General features: G+C 31.4%; 2 protein-coding genes across 12 annotated transcripts in view; one reads left to right on the forward strand and one right to left on the reverse strand.

Annotated features, from left to right (window-relative positions):
• The window catches only part of LOC114327965 (histone acetyltransferase KAT8), a 345,297-nt gene that overhangs the window by 244,510 nt on the left and 75,296 nt on the right, over positions 1-25,491 (reverse strand). The window contains exon 2 of the mRNA XM_028276691.2: positions 4,436-4,709. The gene's annotated coding sequence lies outside the window, so the exon portion shown is untranslated. The remainder of the gene's footprint in view (positions 1-4,435; positions 4,710-25,491) is intronic.
• The window catches only part of LOC114327962 (probable Na(+)/H(+) antiporter nhx-9), a 238,461-nt gene that overhangs the window by 114,370 nt on the left and 98,600 nt on the right, over positions 1-25,491 (forward strand). For 9 of the 11 annotated variants that reach the window (XM_050643634.1, XM_050643635.1, XM_050643636.1 and 6 more), the window contains exons 8-9: positions 20,541-20,753; positions 25,233-25,268. In XM_050643634.1, coding sequence (XP_050499591.1) covers positions 20,541-20,753; positions 25,233-25,268 — 249 coding nt within the window. The remainder of the gene's footprint in view (positions 1-20,540; positions 20,754-25,232; positions 25,269-25,491) is intronic. The other 2 variants (XM_050643639.1, XM_050643641.1) reach the window with 1 other exon arrangement.

Here is a 25,491-nt window from a genome sequence, read left to right on the forward strand (position 1 = left end):
CAACTTCAGTGATCGGCCAACTTGAGGCTAATAACGACAGTGACGATTCGGATAATTACATAGACTAATAATTGTTTTCCCGTTATTTTATTTTTTAGTTCAGTGGACACTTAGCATAAGTCATTTTTTCCTTGTGTAAACGCATTAAAAAAGAAAAACGCTTTTCATTTTCATCAACTTTTCTTATATTTAAGTTTATCAGTATGTTACATTTCAATAAAAATTATTATTAGTACTTATATGGGAGTCGTTATTTTCTTACAACAAGTTTGAAACAAGTCAATTTTCTCAGATTTTATATTTAGTGACTTAACCTGATTGGCTTCTGAGCCCTCCATATATAAATAGTTGATGCATACAGAAAGAGTCTGTAATTTGGAATACATTCAATATCTCAAATACTAATTGTTTTTTTGAAAAATGCTCAGACCCGTCGATTAGTATTTCAAATTGTCCTTTTTGAAATACAATTATAATGTATACAGGGTGTCCCAATTTAGAGATATGACGTCATCGTTGATTTTCTTAAATGGCAACACTGTCATTTTGATAGCTATTTTGATAGGGTGTGTAAAGTTATACCCAACTGCAAAATTTCAAATTTTTGTTCCCTATCATTTACAAGATAATAAAAAATAACAAAGTTATGAAAAACAAGTAATCAAATAATAATTGAATTTAATTATTTCAAATAAGCAAATGCTCATGACGTTGCCCATTGACAATTTGACAATAATTGAGGGCCAACATTCTGTCTGTTATCATCATTACAACAGTATACAGCCAAATTTAAACATTCCTCATCATGTTTGGCAACCAACTGTACATATATCTATAACATTTAAAATTAAAATCTGCTTTATTTACCATCCAATCTCTCCACTTCAGGTCATTTATTGTTTGCATATAGTATATATCTCATTCTATTATATTAAATTAAACTTTCACCTTTAAATTTTACAATCGATGACGTCACGCTTCTAACCATGAAATATACCAATCTTATAACTTATAATAATACCAAACTTATTTCCAACAAACCAAAAGTTTTTCTGGATTAGAGAGTTGCTAAATTAGACTTTACAATAGATGCTCAACATATTTTTTAAACAGTTTTAATTATATTTTCAATCAGTTATTAACTACCTTTACATTTTAATTAAAATCCAAAAATTAAAACTACACTTTTTGAAGTTCGTAACCAAAAATTGACTTTAACTTGTCTTGTCATGTCACTCTTTGTCATTCTTTTTCCTTTCATATCAGTTGGTCTGTGCTAATTGAAATGGCAAGTACCTAGTTTTTTCGAGCAGGGAAGCATGTTGCTCTTTAGGCACATGCATAATTTAATCTTTTAACATCGACTAGTAGTCACAATATTTCATTAAAATTTATAATGTAAGCCATATATTAGGAAGTTACCACCTTCATTGGTGTGCTAGTTACAACTACTTTGCGGAATGTAAGTATTCTCCACATATTTTTTCTCATTAACAGTCACAATTTTAACCTTTTTGCCTTAATCTAACGTGGAAATACTTCATTCCAGGCACTGAAGATGTTCTGTTCAGAACGAAAACGTTTTGCAATTCATGTGGATGACTTTTAGATAGTTTTTAAATAAACGATTTTATACCAAAATACAATTTGAAGTTTTTACTTCTGTATAGGTATATTATTATATTTTTACCTTAAATATACTTACGTTTTAAATACTGAATTTACGTTTTTTTAATGTTCCATAATATGTAATTATAAATTAACCTATTAATCTTAGCGCCATCTACACGATAATTGTGAAAGTATCCGAAGTAAGAAATTAATATTTCATCAATAGAACGTCAAAATGATTAGCAAAATTTAAAAAAAATCTATTACAATTTTTTACCGTTGTAAATATTAAGCGATAACAATTAAATAATAAATTTAAAAATTCCGGTGAAAGTTGAATTAGTAATCCGCTAGGAGCGACACCAGCGAAGCTCAGAGCGTATGGTACCCATTATTTGTCATATTTGTCAAATAAGACAAATTATTTCTATACGCTGTGAGCTCGTACGTAGAAGGGATATTTATAAATTCGCGAGCGCCAGTAGTGACAAGTCTGTAAACGATTACTGGAAATTTGACAAAAATGTCAAAGTGATTAATTTAAAATTAAAATTAAAAACATTAATTATAAAAAGTATTAGTTTGTCAAAGCTGTGTTATATATTTTTACCTTAAATATACAATACGTTTTAAATACTGAATTTAAGTTTTTTTTATGTTCCGTAATATCTAATTATAAATTAATGTATTAATCTTACCGCCATCTACACGATAATTGTGAAAGTATCCGAAGTAAGAAATTCATATTTTATCAATAGAACGTCAAAATGATTAGCAAAATCTTTAAAAAATCGATTATAATGTAATTACTTTTTTGCGTTGTAAATATTAAGCGATAACAATTAAATAAGAAATTTAAAAATTACCAGTGAAAGTTGATTAGAAATCCGCCAGGAGCGACACCAGCAAAGCTCACAGCGTATACGCTGTGAGCTCGTACGTAGAGGGGATATTTACAAATTCGCGAACGCCATTAGTGACAAATTTGTAAACGTTTACTGGAAATTTGACATAAATGTCAAAGTGATTAATTTAAAATTAAAATTAAAAACATTAATTATAAACAATATTAGTTGGTCAAAGCTGTGGTATATATTTTTACCTTAAATATACTTACGTTTTAAATATTGAATTTAAGTTTTTTTAATGTTCCGTAATATCTAATTATAAATAATCTATTATAATCTTAGCGCCATCTACACGATTATTGTCAAAGTATCCCAAGTAAGAAATTTATATTTTATCAATAGAACGTCAAAATGATTAGAAAAATCTTTAAAAAATCGATTACAATTTAATTACTTTTTTGCGTTGTAAATATTAAACGAAAACAATTAAATAATAAATTTAAAAATTACCGGTAAAAGTTGAATTAGTAACCGCTAGGAGCGACACCAGCGAAGCTCAGAGCGTATTGGCTCTGAGCTTCGCTGGTGTCGCTCCTAGCGGTTACTAATTCAACTTTTACTGGTAATTTTTAAATTTATTATTTAATTGTTATCGCTTAATATTTACAACGCAAAAAAGTAATTAAATTGTAATCGATTTTTTTAAGATTTTTCTAACCATTTTGACGTTCTATTGATAAAATATCAATTTCTTACTTCGGATACTTTGACAATAATCGTGTAGATGGCGCTAAGATTATAATAGATTATTTATAATTAGATATTACGGAACATTAAAAAAACTTAAATTCAGTATTTAAAACGTAAGTATATTTAAGGTAAAAATATATACCACAGCTTTGACCAACTAATATTGTTTATAATTAATGTTTTTAATTTTAATTTTAAATTAATCACTTTGACATTTATGTCAAATTTCCGGTAAACGTTTACAAACTTGTCACTACTGGCGTTCGCGAATTTGTAAATATCCCCTCTACGTACGAGCTCACAGCGTATACGCTGTGAGCTTCGCTGGTGTCGCTCCTGGCGGATTACTAATCAACTTTCACTGGTAATTTTTAAATTTATTATTTAATTGTTATCGCTTAATATTTACAACGCAAAAAAGTAATTAAATTATAATCGATTTTTTTAAGATTTTGCTAATCATTTTGACGTTCTATTGATAAAATATGAATTTCTTACTTCGGATACTTTCACAATTATCGTATAGATGGCGGTAAGATTAATATATTAATTTATAATTAGATATTACGGAACATTAAAAAAACTTAAATTCAGTATTTAAAACGTATTGTATATTTAAGGTAAAAATATATAACACAGCTTTGACAAACTAATACTTTTTATAATTCATGTTTTTAATTTTAATTTTAAATTAATCACTTTGACATTTATGTCAAATTTCCAGTAATCGTTTACAGACTTGTCACTACTGGCGCTCGAGAATTTGTAAATATCCCTTCTACGTACGAGCTCACAGCGTATACATTTGACAAATTAGTGCAAAAAATAGCAACTTCACAACGAAATTTTCATTGTCAAAATCATAGCAAAATGTCAGAAAACCGATCAGATAAATACGAACATTACAATTACGAATACGATAAAGAGCTCTACTGCAGCCATAGTGGAAAACAACGATCTAAAAAGGAAGTACAACAACATACAAATCACTCTGATCCATCGGGTCATACCAGAAAAATTACGACAAAGTTTATGAATACAGAAGCTAGAACAAAGAAGTAGAAAAATATCATAACATTTTCCAGAGAACTATGAAAAGACAGACAAAAGGTATAAATGGATTTAAATTTTGATTTGTTGCTAATATTTTGATTTCAATAAACGGTTTAAAAACTATTGTTTATGGTGTATTCTAATAATATGTAAAAACATGAATATTAACTCACCAGGCTTCCGGATTGAACCTCGTCGATTGTCACTGTGTCGAGCTTTCGACATTCTGTCTGATGTCTTCCTCAAGCTTCCGGGCTCTCAGTATCCCGAGCACCCAAGCCCCTAGACACTATACTCTTCACAACTCACTGCTCACTGCATACTGCATTACAACTTCGCACTTCTGCAATCTTCACTATGTTGTTAGTTGGTTCCCCTTCAGCAGCTTTCGAAATTGTCTTACCCATCGGTAACATTTTTCTTGGAAATGTTATCAGTATCTTATTCCTAGAAGAACAAACGAAAAGTGGTTTAAAAATTCTTTCTCCTACCAAGACCTTTATTGGTTATTTTTATTATTTATTTAAATCTTTTATTGACCTTACCATTCTAATCTATCAAGCAGTGTTTAAAATTATTCCTCCACCGTATTTCGCCCTTAATATAATGTAAAATTTTATGACATTTTTATGCGAATCTGTAATTCCACTTAAATTTTATAAATCCATTTACGCGGAACTCCAATTCCATTATGCTAATTTTTATATTTACCGAGTGGTAAACAGAATAAACGGATGAATACCTGTTTAACATAAAAGAAGAGTATACTACGAGGACAATTAATAATTCTAAGCGGGGTAGAAACCATAACATTTTTCACAAAAATTACACAATTATTGCTTCTTAAATTAATAATTCAAATTTTAACAACTTATTAAAACAATCGAAGATAAGTATATACAGAGAGAGTCTGTAAAGTGGAATAAATTCAATATCTCAAATACTAATTGTTTTTTTGGAAAATGCTCAGACCCGTCGATTAGTATTTCAAATTGTCCTTTTTGACATTCAATAATAATGTATACAGGGTGTCCCAATTTAGAGATATGACGTCATCGTCGATTTTCTTAAATGGCAACACTGTCATTTTGATAGCTAATTTGATAGGGTTTGTAAAGTTATACATAACTGCAAAATATCAAATTTTTATTCTCTACCATTTACAAGATAATAGAAAATAACAAAGTTATATCTGTAATTTGGAATATATTCAATAATTAAAATACTAACTGTTTTTTTGAAAAATGCTCAGACCCGTCGATTAGTATATCAAATTGTCCTTTTTGACATATAATAATAATGTATACAGGGTGTCCCAATTTAGAGATATGACGTCATCGTTGATTTTCTTAAATGGCAACACTGTCATTTTGATAGCTATTTTGATAGGGTGTGTAAAGTTATACACAACTGCAAAATTTCAAATTTGTATTCTCTACCATTTAGATGATAATAAAAAATAACAAAGTTATGAAAAAGAAGTAATCAACTAATAATTGAATTTAATTATTTCAATAAATTAAGCAAAAACTCATAATGTTGCCCTCAATTATTGTCAAATTGTCAATGGGCAACGTTATGAGCATTTGCTTAATTGAAATAAATAAATTCAATTATTATTTGATTACTTCTTGTTCTTCATAACTTTGTTATTTTTTATTATCTTGTAAATGGTAGGGAATAAAATTTTAAAATTTTTCAGATGTGTATAACTTTACACACGCTATCAAAATAGCTATCAAAATGATAGTGTTGCCATTTAAGAAAATCAACGATGACGTCATATCTCTAAATTGGGACACCCTGTATACATTATTATTATATGTCAAAAATTACAATTTGATATACTAATCGACGGGTCTGAGCATTTTTCAAAAAAAACAGTTAGTATTTTAATTATTGAATATATTTCAAATTACAGATATAACTTTGTTATTTTCTATTATCTTGTAAATGGTAGAGAATAAAAATTTGATATTTTGCAGTTATGTATAACTTTACAAACCCTATCAAATTAGCTATCAAAATGACAGTGTTGCCATTTAAGAAAATCGACGATGACGTCATATCTCTAAATTGGGACACCCTGTGTACATTTTTATTAATGTCAAAAAGGACAATTTGAAATACTAATCGACGGGTCTGAGCATTTTCCAAAAAAACAATTAGTATTTGAGATATTGAATTTATTCCACTTTACAGACTCTCTCTGTATACAAGGACAACAAAATGCAAGCCAGAATATATTATGGACAACTGATACAGAAAATAGACAAAGGTGCGGGTGTAAGCAGGGAAACTCCATTCGCTGCCGATCACGAGCCAACACGTGATACGGCTACTTCAGTCAGGTGCCGTTCACGTGCCAGCAAGTGATATGGTTACTTCAGTCAATGGACGTTCAATAAAATGGCTCCTAGCTGAGTTCCATCGTCTTCGATAGGCAGCGAATGTGTTAAGCTCTGTACTCTTTAATCTCGATGCCATACTAACAGCAGGAAATCAGGACAACTTACAAAGGTAGATCCATAAATTCAACATAATGTGAAAGAAGTTAAATATGGTCATTTTAGCCTAGAAAACCGAAACAGAATTTTAGCCTGCCTAAAAAGGTTTAAGTGAAGAAGATACGATATGCAGTTGATGCTAACTAAAATAAATACCGCAGGAAAAACAAATGGCTTGAAGACAGATGCTGGAAAAGCTAATAGCATGACAATAAGAAAGGGCGCACTTTTAAGAGTATAAATGCAAGTAGATAATGCTCCAATCGAGCAAGTGAAAACATCCAGATACTTGGGAATTAGGGTGAATGACCAATGGGATTATCAATAAGAAATAAAATGCCGTACCGAACAAGCAAAGCAATACAAGCTTTTATTAAATTTAAACCGCTACTTTGTAACCGCAGTCTTTCCTTTAATCTCCGTTACAGAATAGTTAAGTGCTATGTATGTTATACGGCGTGGAGACATGGACGTTGAAAATAGCTTCCATTAATAAGTTTGATGCCTTTAAATTGTACAACCTTGCGAAGAATGTTCCGCATACCATGGACATATAGAGTGAGAAACGAGGAAGACGGTCAAATACTGAGAGAGAATTGCTCAACTTGGATCAAGGCACTAAACATTGGATACCTGTGCCTTATCCTAAGAGAAAAAAAGTACGCAGTTCCTCAACTAAGGCAATATTGAGGGCAAGAGAGGAGTAGGTCGAAAACAAATGTCTCTTCTTCTTCTTCTTTTTATATAGACATGACTCTGTCTGTTTTTTCAATGTGCCTCTAGTAAGTTGTCGTTCCATCGCTTTCGTGGTCTTCCCACTGATCGTCTTCTTATTGGGGAACCGTCTCTCGCTGTCCTGACTACCCTATTTGTTATCATTCGGCTTAAGTGGTCATTCCATTCTTTTCTTCTGTTTCTTACCCAGTTATTAAAGTTATCCACCTTGCATCTCCGTCGTATATCTGTACTTCTAGCTCTGTCCCATAGAATTTTCATCTCTGCTGTTTCGAGCAATCTTTTTATCCTCTCTGTGTCGGGTCGTGTTTCTGCCGCGTATGTCATTATTGGTCTGATGACTGTTTTGTAAATTCTGCCTTTCATTTCTTTTCCGATATTTTTATTTCTCCATATTGTGTCATTCAGGCAACCTGCGGCTCTGTTTGCTCTATTCACTTGATCCTCCACTTCTGTTTCGAGCCTTCCTTAGCTAGATAATATGATGCCTAGGTATTTAAACTCCATCACTTGTTCTATTATCTGACCTTCCAGCTCCAATTTACATCTTATTGGATCTGCTGTTATAACCATGCATTTTATCTTTTGTGAGGAAATTAACATGTTAAATTTTCTGGCGATTATGTTGAATTGGTGCAGCATACGTTGCAAATCATCTTCACTTTTGTTAAAGTTGGTACATTTTAATACAAGCGGTACAATATTAGTAATTTATTAATTTTCTTTTGTCACCTTGGCAACACTGTTTTGGCACATGAACTAATATGTCTGACTTGACTGATCTTTTTTAATGTAATAATGGTTGTCGTTTTATTAAGCTTTGTTTAATTTAATGTATAATAAATATCTTTCATACTAATAACGTTGTGCGTTAAAATATACTGTGTATAAGAAGAATATTTGGAATCCTCTCATTTAACATGGTAGAAGAGTGTAGGTTGTAAAGTGATAAAACTAATTTTTGTCATTCAGTTCCTACAAGCACACAGATATTTTTTATTAACTTGTTTTTGTTAATCAATATGACAACTCCAAGTAATTCAAATAATTCCACAACAATGGTAACTTCAGTTTCTTCAAACGTACCAAACATTGATAAACTTGAAGGCCAGGTAAACTATGGTAGCTGGAAATTTGCCATGAGAATGAGTTTAATCTTGGAAGATATTTATGGGTATGTTGATGGTTCATTACCAATTGTATCAGATATTGACAAAGCAAGAGATCAAAGAGCATTAGCAAAAATATATCTTTGCATCCAACCAAGTTGTTATGTTCATGTCCACAATGCTAAATGTAGCAAAGAAGCATGGGATCATCTTAAAAAAGCCTTTGAAGGCTTATGGCGCTGTATGGCGACGAAATATGAACTCACACGAAAATTCTTCAATATGCGCCGAAATTCATGTTCCTCAATGGAAGAATATTTAAACAATATTTTAGTAACAGTACAAAAGTTGGCAGACATAGGTGAGGCCATCGAAGATAAATGGATATCTTTTGTTATGAGGAATGGAGTGTCTGGGGAGTTCGAAAGTTTTATTGCTGCACTAAATCAGCAATTAAGTGACAAATCAACATCTGAAGATGTGAAAAATGCTTTACTTGGTGAAAGTGAGAGACGAAGAGTTAAGGAAGAATTACCACAAACGACAGCTCTTCTATCGCAAAATACAACTTTTAAGAAGAAATATAATAAGCATAAAGTAACCAAGAAATTTGCATGTTATGAGTGTGGTGACCCTATTCATAAGAAATCTTCTTCTTCTTCTTGACTGGCTTTACAACTCGGGGTGAGTCTTCGCCGCATCCACTATGGCCCTCCATCGTCTGCGATCTTGCGCTTCGATTTGCCATTGTTGTACCCCAATCCTAGATAGATCGGTTTCAACATCATCCTTCCATCTTTTTCTGGGACGGCCCACTGATCTTCTACCGTCTGGTCTCTCGAAGAACACTGTCTTTAGCACTCTGTCTTCCTCTGATCTTACTACATGACCTGCCCATCTTATCCGATTAGCTTTTATATGTCTGACGATGTTTTCAGTACCATATAGAGTCACCAATTCAGCATTCAGCATAAGAAATCTGATTGCCCAAAATTGTGTCAAGGTTCTACTTCAAATTTTTACCAAAAGAAGAAGGAAGAAAATAAAGACAGTTCAAACAAAAGTGTAAAGAATACTACTCTTTTAACTAGAGCAATGATGACATCAGTTTCCCCTTCATCTTGGATAATTGACAGTGGTGCTACTTCCCATATGGCCTGTGATGAGACTGTTTTCCATAATTTGAATTCCAGTACAACTACTTCTATTTGTGTTGCTGATAATTCTGAAGTCAAGTCAAAAGGTATTGGTGAGGCTGTCATTCAGTTTGAACAAGGTAACAATTTAATTAAAACCGCTACAAATGTTTTATATGTACCTAACTTGTCAGCTAACTTGTTGTCTGTTGGAAAAATGACAGAAAAGGTTATGCTGTTGTTTTTGATAAAGATGCATGCACGGTATATTCTAGTTCTGATTTCTCAGTTAAGGGTGAAGTAGAATTTTTATGTAATAAAAAAGACGGTTTGTATGGTATTCACAATTTGAAACAAGAATCAATGATGGTAGTAAAAGAGGGATTTTTATCAGACCAAGAATTATGGCATAAAAGACTTGGTCACTTGAATCGTAAAGGGTTCAGATTGTTAAAAAATATAGCAGGTGGTATTAATTTTGTTGACGAACCAAACCAGGTATTTGTTACTTGTCTTGAAGGCAAGCAAACTGTGAAACCCTTTCCGAAAAGGGGTAAACGGGCAAAGGATCTTTTAGGTATCGTCCACAGTGACCTGCAAGGACCTTTTGAAGTGTTATCATGGGGAGGTGATGCATATTGTGTTATATTTGTTGATGATTATTTTAGGAAGGTTTTTGGGTACATGCTAAAATATAAGAGTGAAGTTTTCTCAACATTTTGCTTATTTAAAACTATGGTGGAAAATCAAACCGGGAAAACTATAAAATGTCTTAGGACAGATGGTGGTGGTGAGTATACTTCTAGGGAAATGGAAAATTTTCTTAAGGAAAATGGCATTATTCACCAGTTAACGGTATCGTATACACCTCAACAAAATGGGGTGGCAGAAAGGACTAATAGAACTATAACTGAAAAGACACGTTGTCTATTATTTGATTCTAATTTAGATAAGCGCTTTTGGGCGGAAGCTATGAATACAGCAATTTATCTCAAAAATCATTCACCAATAGCAGCTTTGCAGGGAGGTATTCCTGAAGAAGTATGGCGGAAAGAAAAAATAGATCTGTCGCATTTACGTATTTTTGGTTGCAAAGCACAGATACATGTACCTGATGTAAAAAGACATAAACTTGATAAAAAATCCTCTACAATGATTTTTGTAGGCTATAGTGAAGAAACAAAAGGGTATAGGTTTGTATCTGAAAGCAATCCAAAACATGTAACTATTGCACGTAGTGTAGTATTTCTTGAAAATGAAATTAAAAGTAACTTTTCTTCAAAATTATTGAATATTGATAGTAAAAATGTTAATATTGATGAAAGTGGTAAAGATAATCCACTTAGATCTGAAACTTTGAAAAAAACTTTGAAGAAAACGAAATATTTCCTGATTATACGAATGGTGATGTTAGTGAGGATGAAGATTTAGTCTCAGTCCATGATGTCAGTGAGGGTGAAGATTCAGTCACAGTCCATGATGTCAGTGAGGGTGAACAGATAGCTCCCACATTTGGTGGTCGGTATCCTAATAGGATTAGAACAGCTAGAAGGGATGAAGATTTTGAGTATTCATTTCTTTCTGTTGGGCCTAATGACCCAAAGACCTATGCTGAAATCTATGAAAGGTCAGATAAATCCTTATGGGAAAATGCTATGGCTGAGGAAATAGAATCTTTAAGTGAAAATAATACATGGGAACTTGTCGATAGACCAATAAATAGAAACGTTGTCAAGTGCAAGTGGGTACATAAATTGAAAAATGCAATAGATGGTTCTAAACGTTATAAGGCAAGGCTTGTAGCCAAAGGTTTTTCACAAATCCCTGGAAAAGACTATGATCAAACATTCGCACCAGTAGTGAGATTGTCCTCATTAAGAATGTTGTTTGCGTTGAGTGCGATAAATGATTACGAAATAGATTATGTAGATATAACTACTGCATTTTTGAATGGGGATTTAACAGAAACTATTTATATGGAGCAACCCGAAGGGTTCATAAAGGAAAATGAAAAAGTATGCAAATTGAAGAGGGCGTTGTATGGTCTTAAGCAATCTACTAAGTCATGGAATGACAAAAATTCATACATTTTTATTAGAAATAGGATTTGTAAGATCAAAAATGGATCCTTGTGTATATATAAAAGAGGATAATGGTATTTTCACAGTCATAGGTTTGCATGTTGATGATTTTTACATTTTTTCAAACTCTAAACATGAAATTAAAATTCTAAAAGGGAAATTATCAAGCTCTTTTAAAATTAAAGATTTAGGGGCAGTTAAGGAATGTCATGGAATGAAAATTACTAGGGATAGAAAAAATAATTTTTTTAAAAATGGATCAAGAGAACTATGCTTTAGACATAATAAAAAGATTTGGATTGGAGAATTGTAACTCAGTTTCAACTCCATTAGAATCAGGTATTAAACTTCAAAAACCTGAAAATAATGAAATGAATCCAGATTATCAAAAGCTCATAGAAGCATTAATGTATTTGGCAGTTGGGACTAGACCTTATATATTTTTCGCTGTTAGTTATCTCAGCCAATTTAACAATTCGAATAGCAAGGAGCATTTCAGTGCCGCTAAACGGGTTGTTAGGTACCTTAAAGGTGCAGCCAGTTTAGGTATCACATATTCAAAGAAAGACAAAAATTTGGTTGGTTATGCAGATGCAGATTATGGTAGTTGTGTTGTAGATAGGCGATCATTTACTGGTTATGTTTTCATGCTAGGTGGAGGAACCATTAGTTGGAAGGCTAGAAAGCAAACATCTGTAACAATAGCAGATAGTACTACGTTTGCAGAGTATGTGACAATAAGCGAATGTGGAAAGGAATTCATGTTTCTCAAACAGTTGATGAAAGAACTGAAATCACCTACAGGAACTGTCACTATTTATAATGACAATAGTAGTGCAAATCAACTTTGCAACAGTCATACGTCACATGCCAGGAGTAAACACATAGATGTTAAATATCACCAGATAAAGGAGTGGGTTAAAAGGGGTGAGATAGAAGTTAGTTACTTACCAGGCGAAGAAATGATAGCTGATTTCTTAACTAAAGTGCTATCAAAGAAGAAACATTGGGCATGCGCAGTAGGATTGGGTTTAAAAAATTAATGAATTAAGTGAGGGTGTTAAAGTTGGTACATTTAAATACAAGCGGTACAATATTAGTAATTTATTAATTTTCTTTTGTCACCTTGGCAACACTGTTTTGACACATGAACTAATATGTCTGACTTGACTGATCTTTTTTAATGTAATAATGGTTGTCATTTTATTAAGCTTTGTTTAATTTAATGTATAATAAATATCTTTCATACTAATAAAGTTGTGCGTTAAAATATACTGTGTATAAGAAGAATATTTGGAATCCTCTGATTTAACAACTTTGAGAGATTAGTATTGCATCGTCCGCATAGCAGATTATTTTAAGTTGTTTTTCTCCCTTTTGGTATCCTTTTTTAGTTCTTAGTCATTGATAACGTCCTTTAATGTGACCCTGTCAAATGCTTTCTGAAGGTCCACGAAACATAAATATGCCGGTTTGTTGTATTCCAACGATTTCTCTTGAACTTGCCTCATTATAAATATAGCGTCAGTGCATGACCTTCCCGACCTAAAACCTTGTTGTTCTTCTGCTAATTTCATTCAATTTGTTTGTTATCACTTTGGTTGTTAATTTTAATGTTGTGTTTAATAAGTTAATTCCTCTGTAATTCTCCGGGTCCGATTTGTCTCCTTTTTTGAAGAGAGGTATTAGGAGAGGTATGCTTGATCTCCGTTCTTGTGGTATTCTGTTTTGTTCTATTAATTTTTTGTATTAGTTTTAATAGTTGTTTAGTTAGATCTTGTCCTCCGTACTTTAGGAGTTCGTTCGATATTCTGTCCCCTCCTGGAGATTTTCTATTTTTTAATTTTCTTAATGCTTCCTTTACCTCTACCTCTACCCCAGGCTGTGGGTGAAAAAACGTGATATAATTCAGGAATTTTTGAAACCTATCAGGTGTTGTAAAGGACGATGCCAGGAATAACTTGTACTAAAATGCGACCAAAAATATTGTGAGCTTTTTTTTTAATTGCGATTTTCATTTGTTAAATTTGCAATTTTTAAAGATTTTTAATTTTGCAGCTTAGCATATTGATTTTAGAGAAAAACTTTTTAATAGAAAGTTGTAGTAAATTAAAAAACCTACAATTTGAGCTATGGTAAGTTTAATTTTGTTTATTGGTTATTGCAAAACAGCATGCGAAAGGTCCAAAATGGCCGTTTTTTACAATTGCGTTATTTATTGTACAAATAATTTTTTTTATTTTTTAAAGCTTTAAAATGAAGATATTTCAATTCCAAACATAAAAAAAATTGTAAGGCCGGATTAACGAATTTTTTGCTTAGATATTATAAATTGTTTATCCCAAGAGGTCAAATGTCGAAGGCTATAACTTTTTGAAGAAAAATCGTAGAGAGTAGTTGTAACATCCAATCTCCTTCTAAAGAGTTTTCATATTCTGATGCAAATAAATGCGTTAAATATTTCTAAACCTCTAATTTTTGGGTTTGAAAATAAGGGGGCAAATTTCGTTATAAACATTTAGAGCTCAAGCGGCCCAGTACATCCTATGAGTTTTTAACTTACAGATTATTGTTGCTGAAGAGGAAACGAAGATTTAAAAAAAAAAAAAAATTACGACCAGCTGAAGCCGAGCTAAATGTTGGGTTTGAAAATAAGGGGGCAAATTTCGTTATAAACATTTAGAGCTGAAGCGGCCCTGTACATCCTATGAGTTTCTAACTTACAGATTATTGTTGCTAAAGACGAAACGAAGATTTATAAAAAAATAAAAAAAAATTGCAACCAACTGAAGCCGAGATAACTGTTTATTTTTTCTTAAATCGTAGTGCCTTTATTTATAACAATTAAGAAATTATTTTCCAGTCATTGACTAAAAAAAGACTTATATTATCTTAAAATAAAAATTATTATAAACTATAATTACATTTAATTATAAAAATTATTTTTAAAATCGGTGCTTTTGCGAGCGGCCGAATTTTGCAAATCGCCCGGCTCGCTTCAAATCCGCGCGCTCGGAAAATTTTTACCTAACTTAAATTTTGACCGAAAACAATTTAATAATATTACCATTATAATATACAGTGTATTTACCACAAACCATACATACTCATGTATGGTTTGTGGTATTTACCACTGTATTTGTTTTTCTTGATAAACTTTTATATGTGAAATCTCATTTCTGAAGAAATAATATTACAAAAATGATACATACAGTAGGAAAAATGAAAGAATACCCATGAACGAACATATAAAACACGCTGTATTTTCCTGTCACCGTGTCACACAAAAAATTGGCCAGCGCAGGTACATGTAATAATTATTGTTACATGTACTTGCACTGGACAATTTTCTTTGTGACACGGTGACAGGAAAATACAGCGTGTTTTATATGTTCGTTCATGGGTATTCTTTCATTTTTCCGACTGTATAACTATATTTTTAATTTTTGCATTGTTATATAAATATAATAATAATAATGTTACTTCTTATTATACAATATAAAACTTTTTCTTCTTGTAGTGACTATCCGTTTTGGATGTTGGCGACCATCATGGCAATTTGCCAAACCCCATTTGGAAACTGAGAACCAGGAAGGCGAAGGATTACCTTGCTAGAAAATTTACGTACGTCGTTCAACACAACAACTACAAATCTTTTTAGAACAGCAGTACCGATTTAGTGTGCAAGTATAGATTGCCATTATGGTCGCCAACATCCAAAACGGATAGTCACTACAAGAAGAAAAAGTTTTATATTGTATAATAAGAAGTAACATTATTATTATTATATTTATATAACAATGAAAAAATTAAAAATATAGTTATATGTATCATTTTTGTAATATTATTTCTTCAGAAATAAGATTTATATGTATCATATTGATATGAAATATATATGTATCATTTTTGTAATATTATTTCTTCAGAAATGAGATTTCACATATAAAAGTTTATCAAGAAAAACAAATACAGTGGTAAATAGACTGTATATTATAATGGTAATATTATTAAATTGTTTTCGGTCAAAATTTAATACAAGTTACGTAAAAATTTTCCGAGCGGATTTGAAGCGAGCCGGGCGATTTGCAAAATTCGGACGCTCGCAAAAGCACCGATTTTAAAAATAATTTTTAATAATTAAATGTAAGTATATTTTATAATTATTTTTAATTTAAGATAATATGAGTCTTTCTTTAGTCAATGACTGTAAAATAATTTCTTAATTGTTGTAAATAAAGGCACTACGATTTAAGAAAAAAGAAACAATTATCTCGGCTTCAGTTGGTTGTAGAAAATTTTTATTTTTTTATAAATCTTCGTTTCGTCTTCAGCAACAATAATCTGTAAGTTAGAAACTCATAGGATGTACAGGGCCGCTTCAGCTCTAAATGTTTATAACGAAAATTGCCCCTTTATTTTCAATCCCAACATTTAGCTCGGCTTCAGTTGGTCGTAGAAATTTTTTATTTTTTTATAAATCTTCGTTTCGTTTTTAGCAACAATAATCTGTAAGTTAAAAACTCATAGGATGTACAGGGCCGCTTCAGCTCTAAATGTTTATAATGAAATTTGCCCCCTTAATTTCAAACCCAAAAATTAGAAGTTTAAAAATGTTTTACGCATTTATTTACATCAGAATATGAAAATATAACTCTTTAGAAGGAGATTGGATGTTTCACCAACTCTCTTCGATTTTTTTTTCAAAAAGTTATAGCCTTCGACATTTGACCTCTTGGGATAAACAATTTATAATATCTAAGCAACAAATTCGTTAATCCGGCCTTACAATTTTTTTATGTTTGGAATTGAAAGATCTTCATTTTAAAGCTTTGAAAAATAAAAACAAATTATTTGTAAAATTAATAACGCAATTGTAAAAAACGGCCATTTTGGACCTTTCGCAGGCTGTGTTGCAATAACCAATAAACGAAATTAAACTAACCATAGCTCAAATTGTTGGTTTTTTAATTTACTACAACTTTCTATTAAAAAGTTTTTCCCTAGAATCAATATCCTAAGCTGCAAAATTAAAAATCTTTAAAAATTGCAAATATAACAAATGAAAATCGCAATAACAAAAAAAGCTCACAATATTTTTGGTCACATTTTAGTACAAGTTATTCCTGGCATCGTCCTTTACAACACCTGATAGGTTTTAAAAATTCCTGAATTATATCCTGAAATCGACCTATTTTTCACCCACAGCCTGGAGTACTCATCGATGTTTATTTCTTCGTTTGTCGTAACTTCAGGTGTTGGTGGTTCATTATCGTCGCCTTTAGAAAACAAATGTCGGGCTGCGAAATATAAACAACTGGATAGGCATAAATAATATTGGCCAACTTTTGCATTCCGCAAAAGACAGACGTCTGACCTTAGATAATTCGCCAACGCACTATAGGTGCACGTCACCATAAGAAGAAAATACGATGGAAAAAAAGGTACTCGCGATGAAGAGTAAGGAACAGCAATCCCTGAAAAGGGAAAATCTGGGGAACGAGAATAAGAAGCTCCGTGATGGTGACGACATGTTGTATATTGATACAAGATACATATTATGCAAGAAAACCGTAGCCAAAATCGATTCAATTTATGCCAGCACAAAATAATAGTGGTCTTGTTCAATTTGTATTATTAGCTTGATTAGTTTTTAATTAAATATTGGCCTTAATTATAATTTTGACAAACACTGAAAGTATATCAAAACCAAAAAATTCATTTACTTAGCGATGGTTCGCCATAATATTAACCAAATAAACTTTAAAACTCGCGTAAAAGCGGTTGGGATAAACGATACAAATCCTTGAACACATTTATTGGGTTTTATTATCTCTGGAAACTACCCGGGTACATGTAAATGCAAATCCAGGCCTCCTTAACACCCTAGATATAGTTAAAAGGAAATGTACTGATTAGATTTTAGGCTACGAGGGTTGGGCTAGATGATTTTCAGTAATCTTAAGACTAAACTAATAAAGAACCAGATGTATACGTATATATAGTTATATATACTATTATTTATGTTCAAAAAGAAGACTAAAAGGAATTACATTGTTAAAGGCGATTTATTGTTTCATATGCTCAATGGATCCCAAAATATGAAAACACCGCTAAGTTCTACCATTTAAAGACGTGCTTTTTTGGAAAAGGAATGAATTAGTTAGTATGTACTAAGGTGCATTTCTATAGACTTTTAGTACACATAGATATACAGGAAAGTTGTTCAAAATCAAATTTCCTATCGAAATGTATCAAAATCCTTATAAATAAATAAAAATAATTTTAAAATAAAAATGTATACCATTTTTATTCAGTTGCAATACGAAGGCAAAACAATCTTACTTTTCAATTAGAATACGGAGCGCAGTCTAGTCCTCTGAATCGCGATTTTCGGCTCTTATTGGAGCCTCATCGGAAAGAACGTAGGCACTGTTCTCCATACCCCAATTGACTAGCGCGCTAGTCGCTATAGCGTCGCTATAGCGTTGAGAGTTTCTCCCAGCCATGGGTGGGACGCTAGTCAATTGACGCTAGTCAATTGGGGTATGGAGAACAGTGCCTACGTTCTTTCCGATGAGGCTCCAATAAGAGCCGAAAATCGCGATTCAGAGGACTGGACTGCGCTCCGTATTCTAACTGAAAAGTAAGATTGTTTTGCCTTCGCATTGCAACTGAATAACAATTGTATACATTTTTATTTTATAGTCGTATTACTCCTTGGAGTAACCAGGTGCATTTTTCGTTGGAACTTTACCGAGCTGCAGACGGGGGATGTGAATTGCATAGTGTAGAATTCCTTCCCTTTGTCTTCACTGCAGCATCCATTTGGCTTGCAAATTGTAGAAGCCTTGGAGGTGTCACCAGGGAAATGTACCAATAAGTTTTTAATTTAAGAATATTTTAGTAATATTTTCAATATTATTAATTTTAGAATTGAAAACTAACTTCATCCTTCATTTTTAAAAATAATTTTTTTTATAAAAATGTATTCCAAAAACGAAGCAAAAAACCGTATAACTTTTTTTTCACGAGTGTATAGGTATAGGCACTGTAGAAATAAAACCATAGTGAATGACGTAAACAAACATGCAGCTACTCTCAAATGGAATTTTTTACCTTTGTTACAGTACTAACAGTGGCGTGCTGGCCATATAAATGAATCGGTGCAATCACCGAGAGGCCGCGGTCTCTTGAGGCCGGTCAAATAGGTTTTCACAAAAATTTTTAGATGTAACAAAAAAATATTTTTTTAATTTCTAAGCGGATGTTAATTTTGCTAATAATATTAATAAAACATTTAAAAAAATCAAATTTTTTTATTGTGAAATACAGTTTAAGTAAATGAGTAAGACTCTATAGTCTATATACATAAATACATTGCTACAGATAATATTATTTATTTTCATACATACAAATATATTATTTATGGTTTTCCAATTTCCTTCAAACATGTATGTACTCTGCAGAATTAAAAAATGGAAAAACGTCTTGCTTATTTTTGACTGAATTATTGAAAGTATCTAAAAACGATTTGATCAAGACAAATCAAATCGTTTTATGATGATATAAGCACTCTATATCCTAGAAATGTTGATACAATAAAAAATGGTATACCTTTGATGCCATTTAAATCATTTACTGAACAATTAAGAAAGTTTTATCCTACCATATCTGCGACTTCAATTAGAGAAGAACTCATAGATTTTGCTGATAAATGGATTATATTAAAATAGGATTTTGCAAAATACTGAGATTATACAAGATAGAGTTAATGATGAATATGTTCAGCCAACATAAAATATGAAGGATGATATTATTAATCCAAGTGATAATGAACATGAAGTAACAAATGACAATGTTGATATCATGAAAACCTCACCTCCGTGTGGTACTAAAAAGTGTAAAGATTGTATACAGTGCGTGCTTACACAAACTGAAATAGTATAATATAAAGCATTTATTAACTCTTTCAGTGACGCAAGCATCTTGCGAAAACAGCTTTTCAACATTGAAATACACAAAAAATCGGTTGAGAAGTACTTTAACACAAGATCACTTTTATGCTAATGGCTATAGAAAAATGAGCTTTGTATGGGCTTAAAAATGATGAAATAATCGAAGAATTTGCTCAAAAATCTATTTTAATGCGGAAATTATTGATCGAGAGTTAAGTAATTATTTTATAAAATAATTGCAAGAAGAATATTTAGATTATTGCGTTGTATTAACATTTTAAATATTGTTAAATTAAAGTATTTGCACTGTACTGTATTTGTACTCTCTTGTATAATTGATTTACTAAAATGCAACTTAATACATAATTGAAAAATTCTCAATTTTATTTTACTTGTAGGTACCTTAATTACATCTTTATATTATATTGATTTAGGAAATTAAGGTTTCTGCCTTACTGCATAGAATATTGTCATACATGTCAATTATTATTTGTAAGATTTATTATTCTTAAATGAAAATATAAAGCAAATTAAGAAAAAACTCATTGAATTCAAAGTTTAAACATATTTTTATGTTTGATTGAAAAATAATTTATATTTTTGTTTTTTTTGTTTTTTTTTTAAATACCGAATAAAACATCCTGATAATAGAAGGTAAAATGAGCATGGGAGGCCGCTTTTCTATAAAATCACCGGGCCGCTTGAAAAGTTCCAGCACGCCACTGAGTACTAACACAAAAATACATTTGTTACAGATTCAAACGATTTGACAACCACTTCATCAGGCCTTACGTACTGCGGAATCACCAAGGAGCAGAACAGAAAATCCTGGAGACGTATTCAAAGCTAGCGATGAGGGACGCTATGGAGTACATGCGGCGCAATGCCTCTACCATCGGCAACATTTCTGGGACGGAGAGTATGTCAGCCATATTCAAGAATTACACTGCAGGAAATATTAATAGCAGGTATGTCATTTAAAATAAAAGTACGATATATTGTTAGTACACACTGTATACGATTTATTGGCTTGTTCCGAATTTATAGAAAACAGTATATAGTGTTGCAAATTGTTTTTCCACCTACCTCTACCGAAAGTATACTTTTCCGGACCTGATTGTAGGGAGCAAAGTTGTACTTTTCCTCCCTAGGGGAGGAAACGTAAGTATTCTATTACGTAAGTATCTATACATTTTAACGTTTATTTAAAAACACTCTGTATTTTGCAGAATGCTAAAAAACAGTAAATTGTTATTCTGATTTAACAATGTTTACATTAATAATTTGACTTATATTTGACAGTTGACAGTTATATTGTACATACTTGTTAGTTTTAGTTCTAATAAATTTTGTTGGTTAGTTACATAAATAAATTAAGTAAAAATGAAAAAATGACTTGTTATTTGAGGAAGGTGGAAAAACCATATGTATAACATGGGAGTAAAGTGCCTTTTCCTCCCTTGAATGATTACTACGCTCCGCTACGCGTCGGGCTGTAAACTTCGTTCTCGGGAGGAAAAGTAGCACTTTCCTCCCTTGTTATACAAATAGCTATTACATAAATATATATATTACTTTACAGTAAAAATACTACACTTGAGAGCAAAATAATCGACTCACTTGCTGAATTGTACACGTTAGAAGTCTCGAATTTCCTAAACCTGTTGTCCGATTCGAGTGATTTTTTTAGTATGTTACAGCCTTATTATTTAAGAAAATCGATGTAATATTATTGTTGCTAGACAGTGTAACAATCATACCGTGTTTTTTTTCTTAAAATTCGGAACACCCTGTGTATTCTTCTAGCATATATAATATATTTAAATTAGAACTCAATTGTAGCCTTAGAAGTTTCTTAACATCTTGTTTTTTGATTCATTCGTTATGTTCGATAATAAAAGAGATAAGTATGTACTTTTATATTACAAATGAGGTATGCTATTTGGTCTTGATCAATATAATTCCAAATCTCGAGAGCTATTGTTTCTGCCTCTTGTAAGGTTCTAGGAGGTGGCAAACGCTGTCGTAGTCTTCTGCCAATTATGTGCCACAAATTTTCGATCAGGTTAAGATCTGGACTATGCGATGGCCAATGCAAAGTCCGAAGATTTATCTGTTGTAAATATTCGGTTACAGTTCGTGAACGTGGTCTTGCATTATCGTGCATTAGCAAAAAATTGTTACCAATATAAGAATCCGATAGCATGGTAGCTAAGTCCTTCGCTATGTAAGATCACTACTTGAACACACTCATCGCAGGTCAAATTCCTTGTAGCGCGTTCCATTTCCATCAAATAACAAAAGAAACTACGGACTTAATTGAAACTTTAAATAATAAATCTACTCATTTTCACAACAAACCAGACACTTTTTGACTGCCAACCATTTGACATCCATTAAATTGTTAATTTCTCAGTGACAGTAAGTGACTTGCTGTTGCGTTTAGTAAATTTCAATTTCCGACTTAGCATCGACTTATTTCGTATGCTTTAAATGATGACGCACTGGTAAAGATTCAGGGATTTAACTGTATATGAATTATGCTTTTATGTTTCATGCTCGTTTACCCTGACACTTAGTGGTCTTGCAGTTTTTTCCACGTAGAAATCGTTGCATTCCACAGGGTATGTTATAGATGCAGTTTTTGCATCTTTCTTGTGTGCTGTTCGGTTTGATTTTGGACAGGATTGATCTCAGAGTGCTGGTTGTTTTGAATATTGTTGTGATGTATTTTTCCCATTCTTTTCAATTGTTCTGATAGACCTATTGCATATGGTATTGTCATCTTTGAGTCTCTTTTTTGAGTGTCTCTGGAATGTTTGTGGCGTTTTGTTGTTTCTTTTCTTTAATCTTGTGGAACTCCTATAACTCCACTAGAAATTTTACAATGGATAGCCATTTTAGTCAAAACCTTTGTAAGCATTTTTTTTCTGAAATGCATTTTTATTATTGGTACCGGGCAAGTTCAGAAAAGCGACACCTGGTTTCATAGCTCGGCAACTTTTTTCGCACTTTTAATTATATTGGCCAATTATATTAATCCTGGTTGGTGGATAATTGTCAAGGCCATAGCACAAAAAAAGTTATACGAAGAAAATTTAAGATTGAGGTAATTAAATGAGGATGTAATTAAAAGGTAAACAATAATTGTATGTAGTAAATACGTAAAATTAAATATTAAAATGTAGTACTGCAAGCAAAATACAATTAATTAAATTTACTTTTATATAATAATTGCATATCATATCAATATTATGGAGCAACATAATATAATTTTTCTTCTTCAATGACAGTAGGTATGAAATATACGTCAATTTGACAATTTCAATTGACAATACAATTATTGTATTGGGTATTTACAAAGTTATAACCAATTTTGTATGAAAATCGTAACAAGTTCAACTCCCTGTATAAATAAAAATAAGCACAACAGCAATGGTTTATTAATGCCATATTTTTTTATTTATTGTCAAAATTTTTAAGAATTATTGATATTGCTAATTTTCTTTATATCAAATACAGGGTGAGTCAAAACGCAAGAATATTATTTTCTCAGTAATGATATATGGAACACCCTGTATTTTATATCATTATTAAAAAGTAACATTAACGTACTTTAATTTTTATATAACATTCCCTATGCCCAAATTTATTAGTTTTCGAGATATTTTCATTTTTCAGAGCAAATTATTTTAAATGTTTAAATTTATCTAAATTTTAAGTAACCCATGACTGAATTGACAATTGAAGATTACCGATTATCAATCCGGTAATCAATGTAACACTGTAGCAAATAAAGAAATAAAAATAATTTATTAGTAATACATTTTACAAACAAAAACACAACCACTACATGCAACATTTTTGAAACAATTAAAAACTGTTTTTATGTAAATGCAACAAATAAACAAAGAAAATTAGTAATAAATTTTACCAAAAAAAACACACAAACACAAAATACAATATTTTGTGAAGACAATTAAACACTACTTTTGTATGTAAATGTAACAATGTAACAAATAAAGAACGAAACATAATTTATCAGTAATACATTTTGCAAAAAACATGTTTTAAAAGATTAGAAGCTACTTTTAATAAAATATTTTTAATATTAGTTACATAAGGTGTTCAAAATTATCTCCTAACACATTTATGTACGCCTAAAAACGATCATTGAATGAGGTACTTACTCTACGGAGCATTTGTAAATTAACACATCGAAATACACTTTGTATTATATTTTTCATCTCATCCCTTGTTGTTGGAGTTATTTTATAAACTTCATTATTAACGTAACCCCAAAAAAATCAGTCCAGTTTATTAAATTCTGGTGATTTGGGTGGCCACGCTACTGGTCCATTGAAAAATGAAAATATCTCGAAAACTAATAAATTTAGACATAGGGAATGTTATCTAAAAATTAAAGTACGGTAATGGTACTTTTCAATAGTGATATAAAATACAGGGTGTTTCATTTAAAATTACTGAGAAAATAATGTACTTGCGTTTTGACTCACCCTGTATTTGATATAAAGAAAATTAGCAATATCGACCATTTTTGAAAATTTTGACAATACGTTAAAAAATATGGCATTAATAAACCATTGTTGTTTTGCTTATTTTTATTTATACATGGAGTTGAACTTGTTACGATTTTCATATAAAATTGGTTATAACTTTGTAAATACCCTGTATAACATAACAAACCTTTATATTTTTGTGATGGAGAAGTTAACAGGATTTCAAATTTAAAATAAAATATAGGGTGTTCTATTTAAAAAAACATAAGGTTGGCCTGCCACTGTGTCATCGAACACCCTGTAACATTCTAACTAATTTTGTAATGTGAAGCTCAAAGGTGGCTAAAATTTTTGTTATTAACTTTTATTGCTATCTATTACTATAGCGGAGCTATTGAGCTTTACCCTAATAATCAATCACCCTGTAGAGAGATTTAATAATTCCTTTTTTGAGGTTTACATTATGGCTCAAGAGGTAATTTAAATATCTGTTAGTGTGGGTTGGTGTTTTGTAGACTTTGGTTGTATAATGCTGTCTCCTTTTGTTATTAGCACATCCATAAAAGGAAGTGAAATTGTTGTCTTTTTCCATGTTCTTTTCAATAAAATTGGTATAGTTTTTTTATGATTACATAATCTCTGCAATGAAGAAGGCGAGGTTTTTGTCACAAAAGATTGATAAAGAAATATTGTAGGGGATGAAATGTTACAAGGGACGAAAAAACACACTATTAATCCCAAAAAATGCCAGAAAATATACCAATTTTGGTTTTTTTGTAAGTTTGTAAAATATTTTTCGGTATCAATCGTTATGGAATTTGTCAATGTCCACCACAGCTATTCCCATAACAAAACAATCGGTTAAATTTACCCGATCGAAATTATTTTCATATTCAATATTTTAATCAAAACGTTATCCAAATATAGGTCCGGCACTGATTCTGATGAGCCATTGAGGGAGAGGTGAGTCAAAACTTTCCCTCAATTTATGAATGTTTAAAAATGTTTTTGTATGTATTATTTAGTCTTGTTTCACTGTTTATTTCAAATAAAATGGCAAATATCATTCGATTCTCCTAATTTAACTTCCTCAGTTGTTTCTATATTCAACCCGTGACAAGACATCTGATAACGCGACAGTTCGTAACCGCATAATTGGTAACGGACAATTCGCAACGGTGACAGT

This window comes from Diabrotica virgifera, chromosome 2 (genome assembly GCF_917563875.1).
Source record: "Diabrotica virgifera virgifera chromosome 2, PGI_DIABVI_V3a".
In the NCBI taxonomy this organism is placed as follows: domain Eukaryota; kingdom Metazoa; phylum Arthropoda; class Insecta; order Coleoptera; family Chrysomelidae; genus Diabrotica; species Diabrotica virgifera.